This window comes from Musca autumnalis, unplaced genomic scaffold (assembly GCF_047663935.1).
Source record: "Musca autumnalis isolate F117 unplaced genomic scaffold, ASM4766393v1 scaffold_3, whole genome shotgun sequence".
NCBI classification, from domain to species: Eukaryota; Metazoa; Arthropoda; class Insecta; order Diptera; family Muscidae; genus Musca; species Musca autumnalis.
This window is the reverse complement of record NW_027411866.1, coordinates 16,393,840-16,416,631: the sequence shown is the minus strand read 5'-3', so window position 1 is coordinate 16,416,631 and position 22,792 is coordinate 16,393,840. Positions and strand designations below refer to the sequence as shown.

Below are 22,792 nucleotides of genomic sequence, written 5' to 3'. Positions count from 1 at the left end.
CTCCCGATTTTCGGTATTTTGAACGTTTTGGCCTCAATATTCCACCGAAATGGCTGAAATTTGGTATTTAGTCTTCAATGTGATGAGATATAAAACTGTTCGCCAGAAATATGTCTGTACAGGTCCACGCTTTTATATTGCCCCATTTCTGACTAAAATTCGTGGGTATAGGTCCACGTTTCGATATAGCCCCCATAGAACGGTACCTCCCGATTTTCGTAATACTGAAGATTGTGACGTCAATATCCAACCGAAATGGCTGAAATTCGTTATTTCGTCTTCCAAGAGTTATAAAATATTCCAGAAGAGTATTATCAGTATAGGTCCACGACTTCCTATATCCCCATAGAAGCGTACTTCTTGATTTTAGGTATTTTTTAAGTTTTAGCCACATTCTCATACCGAAATATAGGAAATGTGGTATTTAGTCTTCTTTGAGCCTTAAAACTTTCCGTCAGAAATTCGTCGGTATAGATCGACGTTTTGAAATAGCCCCCATAGAATGGTGCCTCACATTGTTTTACCGAAATTGCTGAAATTTAGTATTAAGTCTTCTTCATACACGAAAGGAAACTAATTATTCCATTTTACTTCAATACAACTTGTGGTGGAGGGTATAACAAGTTCGGCCCGGCCGAATTTAACGCCGTTCTTACGTGACAATGGTACAATCTTTTTCCGGAGTATGTCAATACTTCCTGAGATAATGGTCCAAGCACGAAAATCCTCCCGGCACATACTAAAATGGCTATTGTGCAAGATAACTCTAAAACTTTTTCAAAATTTTCTTAAAACTTAGTTTAACGTAATTTAATATTTCGAGTCCTATATGAAGAAGTTTGGTTACTACAAATGTTTGGTATATTTCAATGATTTGGTATAGGCCCACATTACGGTACATACAGATTTTAAAGCAAACTCGTGAAAAACTCTGCATATCTTCTTCTCTATTATATAAAACTCAAATGACGTTCGTACGTGAATCAAAAACTCGACCAATTTACAACCGATTTGTTTCGCGTTTGTATTAAAATGTTCGTATTTATCCAAGGAAGGATTTGACGTATTTTATTTTTGAGATATCGCGAAAATTTGCAAAAATATATTTTGAAGAAAGTTAATTATTTCCACACATTTTTGCTGTCGACTTGCTTATTTCCACCTTTTTCAATTTTTTAGCGCGAAAAATCCGCTAAAATTTGCAAAAATATATTTTGAAGAAAGTTAATTGTTTCCTCACATTTTGTTGGATGTTTTTGTTGTCGACTTGCTTATTTCCACCATCATTTTTAGCGAAAAGTGTATATGACGAAAAGTCAAAAAAAATTTAATATTGATGAAGCCAAGATTTGCACTGTTATAATTCGCGAAATATTGCAGTGTACCATAAAATATGACCATAGTTGCATCAAGCGAAGTGTTTTTAATCAACGATCAAAAATGTGGCTAAAAAGTTAGTTTTCGCGGATGCTATGACCGCGTTAATTAATAAAAACACGTAAATGGTAAAAACACGTTGGAGCAAACGAGTTTTTTTACGTTGTTATTCGATTGACGGTTAAACCGTTTAAATAACGGATATCTGTCCAAAGTGAAAGTAGAAGAATAAAAATGAAGATTACACTCCTAATATATCGCATTTAAAAATTTCCACTGCATCCCCCATACGCATAGTTTGATATGTATATTAACCATGTAGCCCAGACAGCATCAGAGTAATCCACTGCCAAAGGCCAAAATTTAGTGCGATATTTTTTCGAAAAACCATATTTTTGGTGTACAGTATTTACAATATCCGTTCGATTGTGCTGGGATTGTGCCAAGATATGTTAGTTTTTAGATGGTCCGGATCATATAAATCAGAAATCGTGAAAATCCATCCACTAGAACGGCGAAAACAGCAAAAACAGAAAAATGTGCGTAAAATATTTTTGGAAATATCGCGAATTAAGTCGCGTTTTCTGTGAATCGTTTCCTTTTCAATGAAGAAACTGACACATCACTCGCGTTTTTGCGAAAACAGCGGTTCAAAAAATGTAGTGGCATGGGAGCTGTATCCGATTTATCCCAAAAATAGTCTGTGATGCTGTATCCACGGCTCTTGATGGATTTTATCGAAATAGGTTTAGATCGATGTATTTTGTTTGGTTTTGTATCGTTTGCCTTATTAATTTTGATGTTTTTGTTATCGTTTGGCTATAGGCTTTTTATAAATAAAAATCGATGTTGTGATTTTTAAGGATTTATTTTATTTCCAATATTTCGATTGGAATCTCCAATCATCATCAGGGAACTACAAATGTATAACATATATCAGCAAAGAGTTTTACAAGAAATACAATTTGCAAACTTACTTAAAGAGAGCTAACGTTGTATAATTGTCAGCGAACTTACTTTATCTAATGTTTGTCAGATTTGTATTTGGTAACTATGTGTCTGTAAATATGAGCACAGTTGTCAGTATCAGTTTTGTAGTTAAGTCTTATGTTGGTAGGAGTGTTAATTATGTGTAGCATCTCAAGAGTGAATCGTTTTTGGTAGGTGTTCTCTTGAGTGAAGGTTTTAGCTTCATTATCACACCGAATTGGCTGAAATTTGGTACTACGTCTACGTTGGTGGTATAAAACTTTCCCGCAGAACTTTGTCGTTATCGGTCCATGCCTTCATATAGGCCCCATAGAACGGTACCTCCCGATTTTCGGTATTTTGAACGTTTTGGCCTCAATATTCCACCGAAATGGCTGAAATTTGTATTTGTTAACTATGTGTCTGTAAATATGAGCACAGTTGTCAGTATCAGTTTTGTAGTTAAGTCTTATGTTGGTAGGAGTGTTAGTTATGTGTAGCATCTCAAGAGTGAACCGTTTTTGTAGTTGGTCTCTTGACACCATTAAAATCAAGGGTATTTCCCGTCAATGTACAATGAGCAGCCAATGCAATGTATTTTTTCTTGGATGATAGTGACATCGGATGCGCATAAAAAGTCTATGCACTTTGTGCAAATTATAAGCGTTATACCGTTTTTTGCACACTACGCTGCGGGCGATGCTACATCTTAGCGGCCAAAGTAAATCCTGGCAAACGGTTACAAATTAAAAGAGAAGAATTCGGTGTATTGGTAAACCACATGCGCATCAAGCTATTTTGAGGATTTCGCGATTCACACACATTTCAAAATGAACAACACCCGATAGAGTTTTATTTCAAGATTATACCCCATTTAAAGGAACTCAAAATCTATCTGAACTTGATCTTCCGTATTGAGAAATCAGACAAAACCTAATTTCAAGGATGGTTAAATAACTAGAACATCTAAAAAATGTGCAAAGGTCACTAAAACGACGGGCCAACAATGCGGTGTATCTATAATCTATCTAAATGTATATAAAGTTCTTTATGAATGACATGATGTTCTAAATTAAACTTCCGAGTCGCTTAGCAAGTGGGACAGCAAAAACGCCATGAACATTGATATCAATGTTTTTTAATAAAGCAAAGTCTAGATAAATCCAACTAGCATTTTGAATTCATTTTTTATGAATTACTGATGTTTTCATGTTTAGGAGTGTAAAATAATAACGTGTTCAATGAAACAGGACTTTTTTAACTACAAGTAACAACGATGTTAAGTTCGACCGGCCCGAACTTCTACACCCACCGTCTTATTGTAGCTGTATTAGAACGTTGAACTATGCCGATAATTCCCTGGAGAAATGTTTTATACCCCCAAGGGAGACTAAGTACCAATTATAGCCATTTCGTTTGAATAATGTGGCTATAAACTTGAAAATACCGAAGACCAAGACGTATGAAGACTATTTACAAAACCTGGACCTATAGCGAATGTTCTATGTTTTATACCCTCACTGAAGACTAAATAACAAATTGTTGGCATTTCGGTGGAATAATGAGAGTAAAACATCCAAAAATTCGAAACTCGGGAGGTACCGTTCTAGGGTAGCTCTATCATTTAGGTAGGATAATAACCTTGAAAATACCGAAAATCGGGCGGTCAGTTCTATGGGGGCTATATCAAAATGTAGACTGATACAACCAATTTTCAATACCAAACATTCTACTTTTTAGAAACTTCTGTATGTAACATATCGCGAGCTGTGTCTTGATTTCAACAGATAGACGGACATAGTTATATCGACTTATTAATGTTGATCACGAATATATGCTTTATAGGTTCTTCGAAGAATATTCTGATGTGTTACAAACAGAATCATACTGTTGATTATATCCTTCATCCTTAAAGTAATTTTCTATTTTTCATCTGGAGGTACCATTGCATGAGGGTTATGCAAAAACTTCGATTTATCATCAATTCAGTTCGAAAATCTAGAGGTATCAGTATTAAAAGATAAATTGTAGATAGATTACTAAGGCTTACACGGAAATCCAAAACGACGGGCCAGCAACGCGGAACCGGGTCAGTTAGTTTTATATACGGCATAATCATTGTGTTTGGTTTGGTGTTGGTTTTTTTCAGTGAGGGTATATCTCCGTCAGCATAGCTGACTGATTTGATCTTGCGAACTTCTGATTTGTAGCCGAACACACTAGACCACGCACACGAACATTAATGGTTGCTTAAGCGCTAACATGTGCACCACCACTTTTCTTTGTTTTTTTTTTAACAAAAAGTACCCGGTCGGCGGTGAGCGTTGAACACACAATACTCTGATTTGTAGTAGGGCCCACAGGCTCTGTGCCACCGTACTCATAACTTAGTAAGGAGTAACATAAGTAGTTATTTTTGTTTACATTTCTTTGCAATGAGTTACATAATGACTAACGTACGCGAATTTTTGCTGGAATGTCACAAAATGTGATTTGCCATAAAATGTTGTCAATGATAATGACATCATCTGTCAGTTGCTTGTCAGTGTTGCTTTGATTGTCAATAATAGTTGTGGAAAAAGTTCCATTATATTTATGATATTTCTCCTTCATTGTCTTTTTGTTTTTCTTTATTTTAAGTCACGCAGACTCTGTGTATGTGGACCATAAATGTGTACAGGTTCTTTGAGTTTTTATTTTTTATCAAGAAGACATTCAATGAAATGATTCAATCTCTTCTTTATAAAATTCAAAGATGGGAAAAATTGAAATGGACAAAAACAAAAACATTTTTTTAATAAACTTTAATAAAAAATTTATAAGCCAGACTATTTTGAAAAAACAAAATTGCAAACGCTATCCCAATACAAAAATGCCACAATGCTTCAAATTTTATTTTTTAAAAATATGTATCTAATAACTAGATAAAAAAAGAAATATTTTTTTGTAAGTGTGAAGTTTAATACAAGTTGATTTTTTAAAAAATATAATTTTAAAAACTTGAATTTTTTAACTGTTCGTTTTAAAATAAAAAATACATATAAATTTAATAAATGTAGATTTTTTAAAAATATTTTTTTTTAAATTTGAATTTTTTATCAAGAGCTGATTTTTATTTTTTGTAATTGCAGATTTCTTATAATTATAAATATTTGTAATAACGTGTTGATTTCTAACGGTAATGGATTTTTTAAAATATTTTATAAGCGTGCTTTTTAAACTATTTTTTAGAAAACTCAGATCTATAAAGATATTTATTAAATAAGCGTGGATTTATTAACGTTTGCTCGAGATTGCCTCAGGTTTGAATGATGTTTGTGATTTTTAATTCTTTTTAATAACTCGTCACAGTATATTTAACCACCACCTTAAGCAAAATCCTGAGCACTCTAAAAGAATTACCATTTTGCCAAGAATTTCCTACAGAAATATTTTCTATATATTTTATTTCACTTTTCCGTAAAGGACCACAAAAACATTTTGTATATGAAAACCACTTATTGTTGTCTTAAATGTATGTGCTTCTGAGTTTGTGTGTGTTTCCTGTAAAAGTTCCTTTGTTGTGAACTTGAAGAGCGAACAAAAGTGAGTTATTTCTATGAATTTAATTTAATATCCTTACATTCAAGCTTTTGTCCTTTCATAATGATTTTATTTTATTATTATTAAGGTATTCTTGTTGTTGTTGTGTTTTTCTGTAAAAAAGTATTGTCTGTATGGCATAAGTTTTTCTTAATTTTAAATTTGATGGGCAGGGAGAAGAATTGGGTATGATTATTTCCAAGGAAATATTTGTCGTCGCTATTTTATATAAAGATAATTTGGATATTAAGTTGTTTTATGTGAACAACATTATGGAAATATCGTGGTTTGAGCTAATAAAAAATAATAAAATTAAATATTTTACAACGGGGTATTATAAACATATTTATGAATTAGGACTTCCATATTTCCATTATTGTAATGTAAATCAAGACCACCTCAAAACTGAGAAGTCTTTCTGCATTTCTTTCAATCCCATGACATACAATCCCTCCCAAACCATTCATTGCATCATGGTGCCTCTCAATCGAATACAAAATTATTTGACAAAATTTGTTTCCAAACAATCATTTTGAAATTACTTTTGGTTTACTTTTGGTTGCAATGGCATTTCGACTTATCCACATTTAATCCCCTTTTCAGACACACAAATCCATCAATATGCATCACATCAATAACAATGGGAAAAGATTACATTTATTTGTAACCAACAAAATATAATTGACAAGACACTCACATTTAAATCTCTCCTACCATTACCACCACACCACCAAAACTATATAGACTATGTCTCTATATAGAGACATTTGTACCAAATAGTCAAAACAAGACTTTTTGGTACCAATGTCCACATGAGACTATGTGGAGACATTTGTACCAAAAAATCTCTACAAGACTATTTGGTACAAATGTCTCTATATAGTGACAAAAGAACTACATAGTCTATATAGTTTTGGTCTAGTGGTAGTTTTTCAATGACAAGCCTATGTTAAATGTCAACAAGCATTTACATTGGTTGGGGTACACTTTGTCAGTAGTACTGGTGACAATGTCACTAGTTAATCACTACAATTTTACCAAAGATTGTTCCTGATGTGTTTTAAGAGGCACTTTAGAGTAAAAAGTCTTGATTTTTTCAATTTATTTATTAACAAAACAAAAAAATCACAGTTCAAAGGTCACTTTCTGTAAGACATATATTCATTTACAAAAATATAATCTTTTTAAATGCGGTTATGTATATGACTATTCTTATTGCTAGTTTAAAATTCTAAATTTAAGATTTGGTTTTTATTACAGTTATTATTACATTTTGGATTAAATTATATCTATTGTTTTCAACAGTCTTCGTATTTCATCTCACATTTTTCAAGGCTGGCTAAACCTTACGTTATTTTAACGTATACATTAATTAAAACAGTTTTTGCATATTATTTTAAAATAAAAAGGAATTATAAAGCTCACTTTCTTCAAGGCTGGCTAAACCGTGCGTTATTTTAAAAGTCTTAAAATCTATAGTTGTTCATTATTTTCGTCATTTTGTTTTATTTTAGGCTGGCTTCGGCTGTTTTGCTTGAAATATTTTTTCTTTTGGCGTTGGAAAGCTGATCTAAGAGTTTTATCTGGGGATTCATTATATGCCGATATTACTTCTGTAGTTTAAAAATAGAAATGGAGAAATAATAATTATTTAATTATGAATTCTGTTTTTTTAAAACGAACATACTTATATATGGATCTGCTTGTGTTGCAAGCAGATTATCTAGTTCCCTTAGTTTTTCTTCAGATTTTATTGGAAAAATTGACATGATGTTATTTACAAATGCGTTTTGAGAGGCAACTTTGTGTTCTGCCAAAATCTCAAGGACCGTGTCCAATTTTCTTGAGACTTCTTGGCAGTTAGAACAGTTTGGATTAGCTAACAAAAATATGAGGGCAATTATTATATATTAATGAGAAATATGTATAACGCTTAATATTGGTCATTACCTTGGGGAGAAAAATATTTCATTTTTCCTTTGGAAGGGTTGGCTTGTTCTTGTTCACTCGACATTTTGTTGGGTATAAGTTGTGTAGAGATTTTAATTACTAGTTTGTAGTCTGTACTTGAAATTTTTCTGGAAAGCAGGAGTGTAAAATTGGGATAATTAAAAAATCAGAAATAATTGGCAAGCACATATATTTGAACTGAATATCTCTGATGGAAAATGTCTCTTTTTCGCCCAAGGCCAGATTTGTTTTGAAAATGCCAAGCTCGCAAGAATTTATTGGTTCTTGGTAGAAGCTTTCTAAAGCCATCAATCTACGCCCTTCAACATAAATGTCGCCCTATTTTTTTAAATTTTAAATTTTTATAGGAATGCATGATTTTACTGCGCAAATGTTGTCGGTTTTTTTCCACGAAATATAGCAATCATTTACGAAAGCTCCAACAATAACGCCTCTTTCATACCTTAACTCTTTATTCTCAGTGCTGGTAATCACAGAGTTCTTTTCCTTTTGAACAATTTGTTGAAGAATATGCGTTGGTTTTCTGACATGTTTTTTTTTAAAAATTTGCAGTTTATTTTCAAATTCGTATGCAGAAAACGAAATAAGTTCACCATACAATTCTGCGCAGGAAGCCAAATGTAGCAGATTATGAATATTAAAGGAAATACTGTTGGAACCAAATACTCTTGAGAAGTTTTCGACAAATAATTGAAGTAAATTATCTGCTTGATTAATATTTTGAGCTATATGGCGCGGGCTGTTAAGAAGTCGATATGCACAATGCAATGTTAAAAATTCATAATAAATATCTTCATGCACATTATTATAAAGAGCAATTATGCCTGTATAAGCAAGGAACTGGTGAAATTCGGTAGCTTTCCAATGACACAGATCATCTAAAGGCCGAGGTTTTCTTGGAAATTCCTTTGGAATAAATTTTTTACATTTCACCAATTCAGAAGATATGTTTGAAATATTTTCCTTTGATGTCTTTTCTTCAGTTTTATTATGAACTATTCTAGTTAGGATTTTTTTCGTGACTCCGAGGTCGATGAGATGCATGCTATCTAGGGGCGTTTGAGATATCATACCAAATCCTATTTCTTCAAGGGGAGTTTTCTCCTGTTTGAACATTTGAGAATGATGGAAAGGATACTTTCGAGCAGCAAAGTCCTCTTCGGAAATCAGGGAGCCACTAACGCTACTATATGTCAGGACGTTATCAACTTTCTTTGCAAGTTGGGTACATTTCGTACAGCCGTGAGTGGATGTATGTCCAGGAACGCCGCAAATGAAAGCCTTCGCTGGTGCGTCACACGTTAAACAACGAAATTTCAATTTAAAATGTCTCCCTTCTAACATAAACTGGTCTCTTAATAAGGTTATTTCTTCAATGAAGTCTTTTAAATAATCCTTGACACAACCAGGTTTAGTGGTTCCCAAATAAAGGCCAAAAACAAACGGTTGTGTTTTCTCCTGAATGTTGACGATTCTGCAAAGAATTGGCCACAATTGAACACGGGAGCTTTTGAACAGTGGAATTCCATCTATGTTAACATCCAGTTCGACTTCGTCATACTTTTCTAAAACCTGGCCAACTTTTCTTAATTGCGTTTCTATTCCAATGTGGGTATAAATTCCAGGTGAGACATTTCTAATTAAAATATTTGTTGTTCTGCCCAACAAAGATTCTCTAGAGAGCGGAACATCTAGACCTTCTTCATTTAATATTAATAACAGTTTTTCCAAACATTTCTTTGTAGGAGAAGTTTCCATGCACCATTTTTTAAGTTTATCGCGCAATGACAATTTCTCAACTACGCAATTTTCGACGAAATCATCAACAAAATCCACGCCGCCTTCCACAAATTCCATTTGGCGATTTCCTTGTTCACATTGCAAACTTCTGTTTTTATACACTAGTTTTTGTTTTTTAATTAGTCTTTTATAATTTCTTTTACTCATTTTGTTGGTAAATTATGGAAATATTATCAATCACCTTTTTCACAATAAAATCTCCGAAAAGAATTTCACAACTTCACACGTGTTTCACTGTTGAGATCTACAAAACAAATGACATAAAATGTGTATCTATTGCCAAAATAACACCGAAAAACAAAAACAAAACACACATAAAAGAAGCACAGCACAAGGACAAAAAACAAACTGTTGACGCGTTCGTTGACAGTGTCATTAGAAAATCGCTAGAATGCGTGTCTCTAATCAAATACTACTCGCAAACAACAGATAAATTAACGACGTTGTCAATAGTGCAACTGTCTATAGAAAAAAAGTAGTAACATAGGGACATTTGGTTCTTTGCTCGCTGCAGGGTTGTAAATCAATAGCACATTCCGAGGAACATTGAAATCGTTCTGTTGAACTGCTAACCGCCTGGTGTACTGTTGCATAAACTTGGTAAAGTAATTAACATTTTTCGCGGTAATTGAATTTTGTTGTTATTTTTCCCCCCATCGAACACACAGGTCATGTTGTGTCTGTCGTATATACATATGGTTCTTGTAAAGAGTCAACAACAAGTACATATCGACAGGAGCAATTTTTTTAATATATAAAGTATATTGGAAAAATATTCTTTAATAATCCACGCTTAAAGTGGGGATGTGCTTTTGAAAAATATTCTTTAAAAATCCTAAAAGTCCTTTGAAAAATATTCTTTAAAAAATCCTAAAAGTCCTTTGAAAAATATTCTTTAAAAAATCCACGCTTAAAGGGTGGATGTACCTTTGAAAATATTCTTTAGCTTAAAGGGAGGAAGTAGCTTTGAAACTATTCTTTAAAAAATCCTAAAAGTCCTTTGAAAAATATTCTTTAAAAAATCCACGCTTAAAGGGTGGATGTACCTTTGAAAATATTCTTTAGCTTAAAGGGAGGAAGTAGCTTTGAAACTATTCTTTAAAAATTCACGCTTAGTGATGATGGTCCTTTGAAAAATATTTTTTAAAAATTCACGCTTAGTGATGATGGTCCTTTGAAAAATATTTTTTAAAAATTCACGCTTAGTGATGATGGTCCTTTGAAAAATATTTTTTAAAAATCCACGCTTAGTGATGATGGTCCTTTGAAAATATTCTTTAAAAATTCGCGCTTAGTGAAGAATATTTTTTAAAAATCCACGCTTAGTGATGATGGTCCTTTGAAAAATATTTTTTAATAATCCACGATTAGTGTTGATGGTCCTTTGAAAAATATTTTTTAATAATCCACGATTAGTGTTGGTGGTCCTTTGAAAAATATTTTTTAATATCCACGCTTAGTGTTGGTGGTCCTTTGAAAAATATTTTTTAATAATCCACGATTAGTGTTGGTGGTCCTCTGAAAAATATTTTTTAATAATCCACGCTTAGTGTTGGTGGTCCTTTGTAAAATATTTTTTAATAATCAACGATTAGTGTTGATGGTCCTTTGAAAAATATTTTTTAATAATCCACGCTTAGTGTTGATGGTCCTTTGAAAAATATTTTTTAATAATCCACGCTTAGTGTTGATGGCCCTTTGAAAAATATTTTTTAATAATCCACGCTTAGTGTCGATGGTCCTTTGAAAAATATTTTTAATAATCCACGCTTAGTGCTGATTGTCCTTTGAAAAATATTTTTAAAAATCCACGCTTAATGTTGATGGTCCTTTGAAAAATATTTTTTTTAAAAATCCATGCTCAGTGTTGATGGTCCTTTGAAAAATATTTTTTAAAAATCCACGCTAAGTGTTGATGGTCCTTTGAAACATATTTTTTTTGATGGTCCTTTGAAAAAATTTTTTAAAAATCCACGCTTAGTGCTGATTGTCCTTTGAAAAATATTTTGTAATAATCCACGCTTAGTGATGTTCCATTGAAAAATATTTTGTAATAATCCACGCTTAGTGATGTTCCATTGAAAAATATTTTGTAATAATCCACGCTTAGTGATGTTCCTTTGAAAAACATTTTTAAAAAATCACGCTTAGTGATGATGGTCCTTTGAAAAATATTTTTAAAAATCCACGCTTAGTCATAATGGTCCTTTAAAAAAATATTTTTAAAAACTCCACGCTTAGTGTTGGTGGTCCTTTGAAAAAATATTTTTAAAAAATTTACGCTTATTGATGATGTTCCTTTGAAAAATATTTTTTTTAAAAATCCACGTTAGAGGATTTACAAATTTTTGAAAAATGCATGGATATTTTTAAAAATATGTTTTAAAAATCCTAGCACATTTAGGATATTTTCAAAAAAAAAATTTAAAAAATTCACGCTTAGCAATGGCCCATTGACGTCACAATTCATACGCACCATGGTCAGTGGAGATTTAATGACATAGTTATTCGTTGGCAATTTACATCAAACACTAATGGCAACTCTATAGCCGTTACATTTGATTGGAGTGTGGGGGTTATAATACGATTTATATCCACTTTTATATGTACGTTTACATGGCTGTGTTTTTTCATTGACTGACAATATTAATGAGAAACCAGTCAGGTGTAATGTGTTACGTGGCTACTGGAGATTAAGGTTAAATTTTAATAAATAATATTTGTTTTGCGAGAATTTACAGAAAAGTAAAACAAGGGCATATTTTCTTTCTTCTTTTCTGCTTATATGAATATTGTTTGGAACTTTGTCTTTGTTGTTTTAATTTCCTTGAATATTTTAATGGAAACTACCAAAAGAAATATCAACATGGCACCAAGTAAAATTATTGTTTTATATTTAACAGTTTTAAGCAATTCAATTTTCCGTAAGAACGCCACCCACAATTGATCCAACAACCATTTTTCCATTTCCAAATCTTATAACTGGAATAATTTTCAACCTGATTTCTGAACACACTTCAGTATATTGACGTTTTGTGTTTGGTCATGTCAGAATAACATGGTATGGGTTGGGGAGGAAAATGGGGATTTGTTCGCAATTCAAAGATAAATACCTTAATCCTAAGTGGACACACACGCATCCATATTGAGTTTTGCTCTTTTCTTTTTTCCAACGACGTGTTTGTGTTTTTTCTTGTTGTTCAAATGTTCCAACTTTAAGGGTATATGAGAGGCTTAACACATACCATCAACTGTACGATAAAGTACAAAAAACTGAGATTGCTGGTCAGAAACGTAAGCTGTCAATACACTAGACTACTCACAGACTAAAAGTATGCAATATTGTCACATAAAAGCGCAATGTATGGGCTTTTTGTTTCACATTGCCCTTTTATGCGAATCAAGTGATGGACTTCTGAAGAAATCAATTTGATATTTTTTTCTTTGAGAGAAAGGTGGTGAAATGGTTTTCATTTCCATATGATCTCAAATGGAAGATGTTGAGCATACTAAATGGTGCTTTTTTGTCATGTCTACCTTAAGGAGTTAAATTTGGTTGAATACTTTTCATCCATAAAATAAGGACTACAATTTCCCAACTTTAACTTATATATCTCAAAAATTAAACAACATAAGAAAAAATAAATCAGATAATCTTGTAGAGAATTTTCTCTGCTTCATCATTTCCTTTAGTCCCATTTTGATACAACTTTCGGTTTTCAAGCAAAATCTTGAAGACTTAAGATAAAAACCTAAAAATTTGAACTGAACATCTATATCTCAAAAATGGCAAAACCTACGAAAAAACCTAAGGTTAGTCTTGTGGAGAATTTTCACAGCTACAACATTTTTTATACCCTCCACCATAGTATGGAGAGTATATTAAGTTTGTTTTTCCGTTTGTAACGCATTGAAATACTCATTTTCGACCCTATAAAGTATATATATTCTTGATCAGGGTAAAATTCTGAGTCGATCTGTGCACTTCCGTCCGTCCGTCCGTCCGTCTGTGGTAATCACTCTAGCATCCACAAAAATGGAGATAGAACGCTGAAATTTTGGGAAAATGCGTCATTTGTATGCTGGCAGCTAAAGTTCGATGATGGGCTATATCGGTCCACGTTTGCGTATAGCCCCCACATAACGGTACCCCCCGATTTACGGTATTTTGACGTTTTCAGCTACATTTTCAGACCGATTTAACTATAATTTGACATTAAGGGTTCTTAAGTGTCAATAAACATATATAACAAAACTTGTGGACATAGGTCCACGTTTTGGTATAGCCCCCATATAACGGTACCCCCCGATTTACGGTATTTTGCCGTTTTTAGATACATTTTCAGACCGATTTAGCTATAATTTGACATTTTGGGTTCTTAAGTGTCAAAAAACTTATATAACAAAACTTGTGGACCTAGGTCCACGTTTTGGTATAGCCCCCATATAACGGTACCCCCCGATTTACGGTATTTTGCCGTTTTTAGCTACATTTTCAGACCGATTTAGCTATAATTTGACATTTAGGGTTCTTAATTGTCAGTAAACTTATATAACAAAAGTTGTGGACATAGGTCCACAACTTGGTATAGCCCCCATATAACGGTACCCCCGATTTACGGTATTTTGCCGTTTTTAGCTAAATTTTCAAACCGATTTAGCTATAATTTGACATTTAGGGTTCTTAAGTGTCAGTAAACTTATATAACTAAAGTTGTGGACATAGCTCCACGTTTTGGTATAGCCCCCATATAACGGTACCCCCCGATTTACGGTATTTTGACGTTTTTAGCTACATTTTCAGACCGATTTTTCTATAATGTGACATTTAGGGTTATTAAGTGTCAATAAACTTATATAACAACACTAGTGGACATAGATCAATGTTTTGGAATAGCCCCCATATAACGTTACCGCCCGATTTCAGGTATTTTGACGATTTAAGTCGCATTTCTAGACCGAATTAGCTATAATTGGATATTTAGGGTTCTTAGTGACCAAAAAACTTATATTCGATAAAATTATGAACATAGGTACATGTTTTGGTATAGCCCCATATAACGGTACCACCTGATTTTCGGTATTTTGAGATTTTTACCTACAAATTTAACCGAATTGGCTGTCATTTGAACATTTGACATTTGAAGTTCTTAGTGGTCACCACACCTCTCCACCAAAATTGACTGAAATTTTGGGAAAATGCGTCTTTTGTTTACAAGCAGGTCAAGTTCGATGATGGGCTATATCGGTCCACGTTTTGGTATAGCCCCCATATAACGGTATACCCGTTTTACGGTATTTTGACCTTTTTTAGCTACGTTTTCAGACCGATTTAGCTATAATTTGACATTTAGGGTTCTTAAGTGTCAATAAACTTATATATAGCCCCCATGTAACGTTAGCGCCCGATTTCAGGTATTTTGACGTTTAAATTCACATTTCTAGACCGAATTAGCTATAACTTGATATTTAGGGTTCTTAGTGACCAAAAAACTTATATTCGAAATAATTATGAACGTAGGTCCATGTTTTGGTATAGCCCCATATAACGGTACCTCGGTATAACGGATTTCGGTATCCCCATATAACGAATTTTCCGTATTTTGAGAATGTAATTTGAACATTTGACATTTGAAATTCTTAGTGGTCACCATACCTCTGCACCAAAAATTGTCAAGAAACATCGATGTATTGATAAAGCTCCCATATAAAAGTACCTCCCGATTTCCAGTAATTTGATGATTTTAACTACAATATTAAACCGACATTTGAAGTTCTTAGTGGTCACAACACCTCTCCCTAAAAAATTGTCAACATAGGTCCATGTTCGGATATAGCTCTCATATAACGGTACCTCCCAATTTTCAATAATTGGCAATTTTAGCTACAATTTTTAACCGAACTAAGTGTAATTAGACATTTGAAGGTTGTAGTGTTCACCACACATCTGCATCAACAATTTTCAACATAGCCCCAATATAACGATACTTCCCGATTTTCGGTACTTTGAGGATTTTATTTAAAATGTTTAACCGAACGTAGGTCCATCTTTTGGTATAGCCCCAAAACAAACCTCCCGATTTTCCGTACCTTAGCTTTATTTTTTGGACGAACTTTCTGTAATTTGAAATTTAAAAGCCAACAAAAATTCTGCAACAAAAATTGTTCATTTAAGTTCATATTTTCGTATAGCCCACATACCTCCGAACTAGCTGTTAATGACATTTGAAGTTCCCACGTTATGTACCGATTTTCGGTATTTTGAGGATTCTAGCTACAATTTTTAACCGAATTAGGAGTTATTTGACATTAAAGGCTCCCATCAAAAACTTTCAAAATAGGTCCATGTTTTATTATAACCCCTATATAACGGTACCTCCCAATTTCTAGCCCACCAAAAATTGTCAACATATGTACATAGTTAGATATAGGCACCATAAAAAAGGGCCTACCGAATGAAACACTTTATGTACGTTATCTGACATTTTAACGTACCTACTTAAAGTTGGGGACAGGAATGAAAACTAATTATTCCATTGTAGTTCGGCCCGACCGAACTTAACGCTTTTTTACTTGTTTTTTCTAAATTTGTTTAAAGTTTGTCAGTAATGCTTATATTTGAATATTTGCATTATGCAATTTTCCTTGCGGCAATTGTCAGTTTGAAGGTGAGAGAGGGGAGGCATATGGTAACCCTTTGCCTCTCAACACCCTCTCTCACCAACAAACTGACAATTGCCGCTAGTTCTCCAGAATCAATAAAAAGGTTACTTTTTGTTATTCACTACTCACAAAAACCAATATATTTTAAATTTAAACTTTCACTTATTAAACTGCAATAAAATGTGAAATCATGTTTTCAATGCGTATAAGTTGTGTCGTTAATCATACGCAACGTTGTCAAATGTTCATTATATTTTCCATAGTTTTTGTGGTATTCCTTATTTCGCTATAAATAAAAGCTTTTTTTACGTTGAAGAAGTACAATTAACATTTGCAAAAAATGCTCTACTTAACATTTTTAGCTGTACTCAGGCTTTACTTTAAAATATTATTTATATCATTAGGTGCGTATAACTAACGATGTTTATCATACGCAAACATTTAATTTCGATATAATTACCTTTAATACATCTGCATTACTGTTTAATCTTTCTCTATTTGCCCCAAAAAAACCACATTGCTCCCCACATGTACACACACAAACTCAACCTGCTGTGTAAATGTGACCATTTTAATTAAATATATACATTCATTTACTTTATTCTCAAGGGTAGGTGATAAATTAATAACATTTTAATTAATTGATGTATAAAATTAATAAAAATATGTATGTATGTGTGATATCATTTACAAATATATACGCATGTCTGTGCTTAAAAATTTATATTGAAATAAAATTATTGTTGTGATCTCCATGGTAACATAGTGCCTATGAGTTGTGACGTTATGTATATGCATCAGATTACAGTTTTACGAATTTATAATAAGTATATGCTAGTTTATACGACACTACGTACGCTACGGATATTCAAATAAGCTACGAGTATATTAGGCCTCAAACAATATTTAAAATAAAAGTTCGAATTAATTTTATGAGATCCTATTAACCAGAAAGGCAATTGGCGTTGATCTTTACTACCTAAAAATAGAAAACTTCCACAGTCATTAATTTTTTAAGTATATATTTATCGAGCTTCGATTTTAAATATGAGACCATTTTTGGGAAGCTGCTGCCTGATAAATAACAAGTAAGAAAAGCGTTAAGTTCGGCCAGGCCGAACTTTATTGAAGTGAATAGGAACAATTAGTTTTATTTCGTTTATGAAAATACTAAACTCTTCCTTTTATTGCTGGAGTAGTGCATACATATATCTCAACTGACAATACTCTCTTCAAAAATTGGGCAAAACCGACTAGACCTAAACCTGGATACTCTGCATTTGGATAGTTAACAACATCGGGAGCACCGTTCTATGGAGACTGTATAAAACGTTAACCTGCACCGATAAATTTCTGGAGGAATGTTTCGTAACTCCAGCGAAGACCAAATACCAAATTTCAGTTATTCCCATTGAATATTGTGGCTAAAACTTTCAAAATACCGAAAATTGGGAGGGATCTGTCTCAGGGGGGTATAAATAAACATTGAACAATACCGGAAACTTTCGGGTGGGAAGTTTTATACCACCAACGGAGATTAAATATTAAATTTCATCCGTTTTGATGGGATATTGATGGCACAACCTTAAAATCCCGAAAATCGGGAAGTACTGATAATTCTCTTCTGCAATATTTTATACACCCATGGCAATTTAAATACTAAATTTCAGTCATATTTGTGGTATATTGAGGCCACAACTTTCAAAATACCGTAAATCGGAAGGTACGGTCCTATGGGGGTATTTGAGGACGTCGACCTATACCGGCACATTTCAGCTGGAATGTTTCATACCTCTATCAAAAACTTAATACCAAATTTCAGCTATTTTGGTGGAGAACGAGATATATGTAAAAAATCGGGAGGTACCGTTCTATGGGGGCTATGTGAAGACATGGACCTATAACGACAAATTTTAGGTGTAACGTTTTATACCCTCAACGAAGACTAAGTACCATCTTGCAGCCATTTCCGTGTTATAATGAGGCTAAAACCTTCAATATACCGAAAATTAGGATATACTGTTCTATGGGGAGTACCTCCCAAAACATGCACGTATACCGAAAAATTTCCGAGGAAAATTTTTGTAGCCCAGAAAAAAACTAAATACCAAATTACAGCTACTTCGGTGAAATAATGAGGCTACAAAATTCAAAATACCGATAATCGGGAGGTACCGTTCTTTTAAAACCGACAAATTTCTGAGAGAAATGTTTGTAGCCCGGAAAAAGACTGAATACCAAATTTCAGCCACTTCGGTGGAATAATGAAGCTAAAATATTCAAAATACCGAAAAACCTATACCGACTAATTTCAAGTGGAAAGTTTTATACCCACAACGAAAACTATGTACCAAATTTAGCCATTTCGGTGTTATAATGAGACTAAACCCTTCAAAACACCAAAAATTGAGATGTACCGTTCAATGGGGGCTATATGAAGGCGTAGACCTATACCGACAAATTTGCAGGGGAAAGTTTTATACCCCCAACGAAGACTAAATACCAAATTTCATCCATTTCGCTGCGATAATGAGGCTTAAACTTTCAAAATACCGAAAATCAGGAGATATCGTCCTATGGGGTCTATATCAAAACCTGGACCTATATAAACATTTTATTGTAGAAATATTTCTTAGCCTATGAAAACACAAAATACAAACTTACAACCGATTCTGTGGTCAAATGGGACTAATACATTCAAAATATCTTAAAATGACGCGTACTACATATGGGGCGTTATATGGGGGTTATACCAAAACGTGGACCTATGTAAACATTTTATGGCAGATATGTTTCTTAGCCTCTTGAAACGCAAAATGCAAAGTTACAACCGATTCTATGGTCAAATGGGACAAATACATTCAAAATATCTTAAAATGACGCGTACTATATTTGGGGCCTTATATGGGGGCTATACCAAAACGTGGACCTATATAAACAAAATTTGGTAGAAATATTTTTAGCCTCTGGAGACACAAAATACCAAATTACAACCAATTCGATGGTCAAATGGGACAAATATCCTAAAATTTCCTTAGACGACGTGTCTCGCGTCACTTTGTATGGGGGCTATACGAAAATGTGGACCTATATAGCCCGCTTTCAATACCAAAAGTCCTACATACATATAATAGATTTTACCAAAATTTCATCCACCTACTTCAATCCGTTCGGACGCTAGAGTGATTTCCACAGACGGACGGACATGGCTATATAGATGTAGAATTGCACGCTGATCAAGAATATATATAGTTTGTGGGGTCTAAAATGATTATTTCGAGTAGTTACAAACTGAATGTCAAACATATCCTATTGTGGAGGGTATAAAAAACAAAATTTATCATGTATCGGTATTTTTTTGCAACTAGCCTTTATACATTGTGTGTTTATTTTTTTTGAAAATGGGATCAATTCTTAGCTTTCAGAAGCTTGTTAAATTTTTAAAATCGGATCCGTTGTTCGGGAGTTTTAATGGTTTTTGTAAAACAATCCAATAATTAACAACAATACTAACTGGCAATTTGATTGATTCATAAAAGCAGAAACTTTTTTCTCTATGATTGAACAGAAACAGTACAAACGCCAACTGCATATTAATTTTTTTTTCTCTTTATTTGTAAAATATTTTACAATATAGTTTTTAATAAACATTCCCTGGCAACCTGTTTGTTGCCATGCCATTGATATGATGTTGCCAGAGTGAGCAGTGGTTTTCACTTTACCTTTTTTTATTTTTTTTTTTTTTGTTTTTTTATATCCTTGCATATCTAGAACCTCATATGGTGTTATGAATACACAAAGACACTTGTGAAAATACAGACACACATGAATACACTCGAGGAATGATTGACATGGCTGAGTTGTTAAAGTGCAATTATTGTACTATAATAATATTTATGGTACATATAATATCAAAGTATCTCAGTTTTCTCAGAATATTGACAAAAATTATTTTAATCAGGTAAGAATTCTTTTTAATTGCGAGAGATTTTTTTTCGCTTAAAGCTACGGATTCAAGTTTCCTCGGAAATATTTGGATTATTGAAATTTATCCCATTTATTGAAAAACAAGTAAGCAAAGGCTATAGTCGGACGGGACCGACCATGTGCTACCCTACACCACTACCCTTGGGAATAAGCTTTTAACAAATCAAAATTCCTAAATTCCCATGGAGCAAATTTTCTTCACTCACTTCAATGAGTGCACTCCGATTCATATTGGTTCAGTGATATGCGACCTAAAGTTTATCACCGAGTACGAACATCGTGTCCTAAGCTACCACTTGAAGAGAAGTTTTACATGGATTTAATACTCAGAAAATGTCGCAAACATTACTGGGGGTGGGTAGAAATATTTATGTTACCTGGCCAGGAAATGTTTGTGCAAGAATTATATATATCATACAATTCTAATAAATATTTTAATTTTTTATTTTTGCCTTATTAAGGCGAAGGCCACTTATAGTGATATTTAATTAATTCTCTTTCGAGTTGAGCTGTAAGGCCTTTAGAGATACATTGAAAAATTAGGAGTCTACCGAAGTCCCACGCATCCAACCATTACACTACGTTTCACGGGTGGTAAAGCCGATCTTCAGGTGTATTAGGATGTTGCTGTGGCAGACGAAGGCAAAGCTTGGAAACTAGTATATATATCACACTTCATTAGATAAATGTATATGCGAAATTATGTCAGTTAATTGAAACTCCAAACTTTTCCTATAGTCTTGCTTGGTAATCCCATTTTTCAATGTTCACAAATACTAAGGTAAGTTTTATTCCTACATCATTAGTAATTGCTCTTCTAAAGTAGAAGATTTTATTTTTTGATTTGATCATCAATTATTGTCTACTAAAGTTTTGACAAGTTGATGGTGGCTTAGAACGCTAAGACGCCGGCAACCTTGACACTCAGTTGTCGGAGACCCAGGTTCGAATCCCAGCCTGGCTCATGCTGAAATTATTTTTTATTTTTGCCTTATTAAGGCGAAGGCCATTTATTTTAATATTCGAAAATTTACATTGTTTTGCCCCTTCTGCTACATCATTAAAATATTCCCAGTTACAATGACACTCCTCTAATCTATTGAACACTATAAATGAAGATCTATTGTCCAAAAATTGTGCACTTGTGCCATACTTATGCTTGATAATGTACACGGTTTTGTGCTTTTCAGGGTAATATCATTGTGAAGTAAACTTACATATACATATATGAATGAAAGACAAACAAATTTACTTTCATGAAGCCAAGGATTGCACTATTATTATACGCAAACTATTGTAGTTTACCAGCAACTATGACTATTGCTTGATCAAATTAAGTTTTTTTGAACAAAGCTCAAAAGGTTGACAAACAAATTTAATTTGCGTGGAAGTTAGACCGCATAAATTAATAAAAATAGTAAAAACACATTGAATCTAACGAAGTTTTTATGTTGTTATTCGATTGCTGGTTAATCCATACAAATGGCGGACATCTGTCCAAAGTAAAAGCAGAAGAATACAAAGTGAAGATTACACTTCTAATGTATCGCTCTTCAAAATTTACACTGCATCCACCTTTGAATGATGGCGACATTTTGATTTTATGTATTTTTTCTATTTTTTGATTTAACAAAAAACCAATAATAGGATTAAATTACTTGCGATTACGCATAATTTTTATGTATATATATTGACTATGTAGTCCACACGGCGTTCAGAAATAAGGCCCCATGAAATAACACCCCAAATGGCAAATGACCCGAGGGTGTTTGTTAGTTCACCTACCGGGCGCGTCCCCATCGGCGGATAGGGGGAGGCGGATGATCGTACTAATTCACTCTAGATCTAGGGAATTCACTTGTGACTAAACCTGTTCCGGAGCGGATTAGTACGATCACCTGCCTCAGGGAATTTATTTTCCCCGCGGACAAAAAACTGGCTATTCCCCTAAAACAAAAAACACAAATATGAAGAAACAAACTAAAGTTGGTGAGGAGAGACCAAATTCCTCAACTAACAAAGACTTCGGTATTCGTCAGAGGATGGGGTAGCAAGTTCGAGACGGAGCGCATGCTCGAAGTCTTTGGTCGCCAAAACAAGGACTTGGACGTGAAGAGATGGTAGGTCTTCCACAAGGAGGACGGAATTCTCCTTGTAGTCGGATTTGACCATCTCTCTATGGCCAGTCTGAAAAAGACTAAGGGCAGGGCTTTCTACATCTCCAACGCTATCCGCTTCAAAGCAGGAAAGGCGGTAATCGGCGAAAACGAGGAAGCCAAACCAAACAGCGACGAGGTTTTACCTCTCAGCAAAAATGAAAAGGGAGTCGATGCTGTAATCACCGACTCTCAAGGAGCCTAAGCACAGAAGACATAGATAAGAAAGCCAATAAACTAACGGAGATTATAGTAGAGTCATTCGAAGAAAGCTGTCCCCTCCGAGA

General features: G+C 33.6%; 1 protein-coding gene across 1 annotated transcript; it reads right to left on the bottom strand.

Annotated features, from left to right (window-relative positions):
• Window positions 1-6,983: 6,983 nt before the first annotated feature.
• LOC141399772 (uncharacterized) lies at window positions 6,984-10,103 on the bottom strand. Its single transcript, XM_073979053.1, has 5 exons — window positions 10,014-10,103; window positions 9,881-9,943; window positions 7,879-8,006; window positions 7,616-7,807; window positions 6,984-7,541 (listed from the first exon to the last, which is right to left on the bottom strand). Exons 3-5 carry the CDS (start codon window positions 7,940-7,942, stop codon window positions 7,402-7,404), a joined length of 396 nt encoding a protein of 131 aa, XP_073835154.1. The 5' UTR covers window positions 7,943-8,006; window positions 9,881-9,943; window positions 10,014-10,103; the 3' UTR covers window positions 6,984-7,401.
• Between the last annotated feature and the right edge of the window lie 12,689 nt (window positions 10,104-22,792).

Excerpts from the sequence above, each read along its gene's own strand:
- LOC141399772 (XM_073979053.1), bottom strand. The coding sequence starts at position 7,942 with ATGTCGAGTGAACAAGAACAAGCCAACCCTTCCAAAGGAAAAATGAAA. Across the intron at positions 7,808-7,878 it reads GAAATATTTTTCTCCCCAAG|CTAATCCAAACTGTTCTAAC; the intron begins GTAATGACCAAT and ends TATTTTTGTTAG. Across the intron at positions 7,542-7,615 it reads ACAAGCAGATCCATATATAA|AAGTAATATCGGCATATAAT; the intron begins GTATGTTCGTTT and ends TTTAAACTACAG.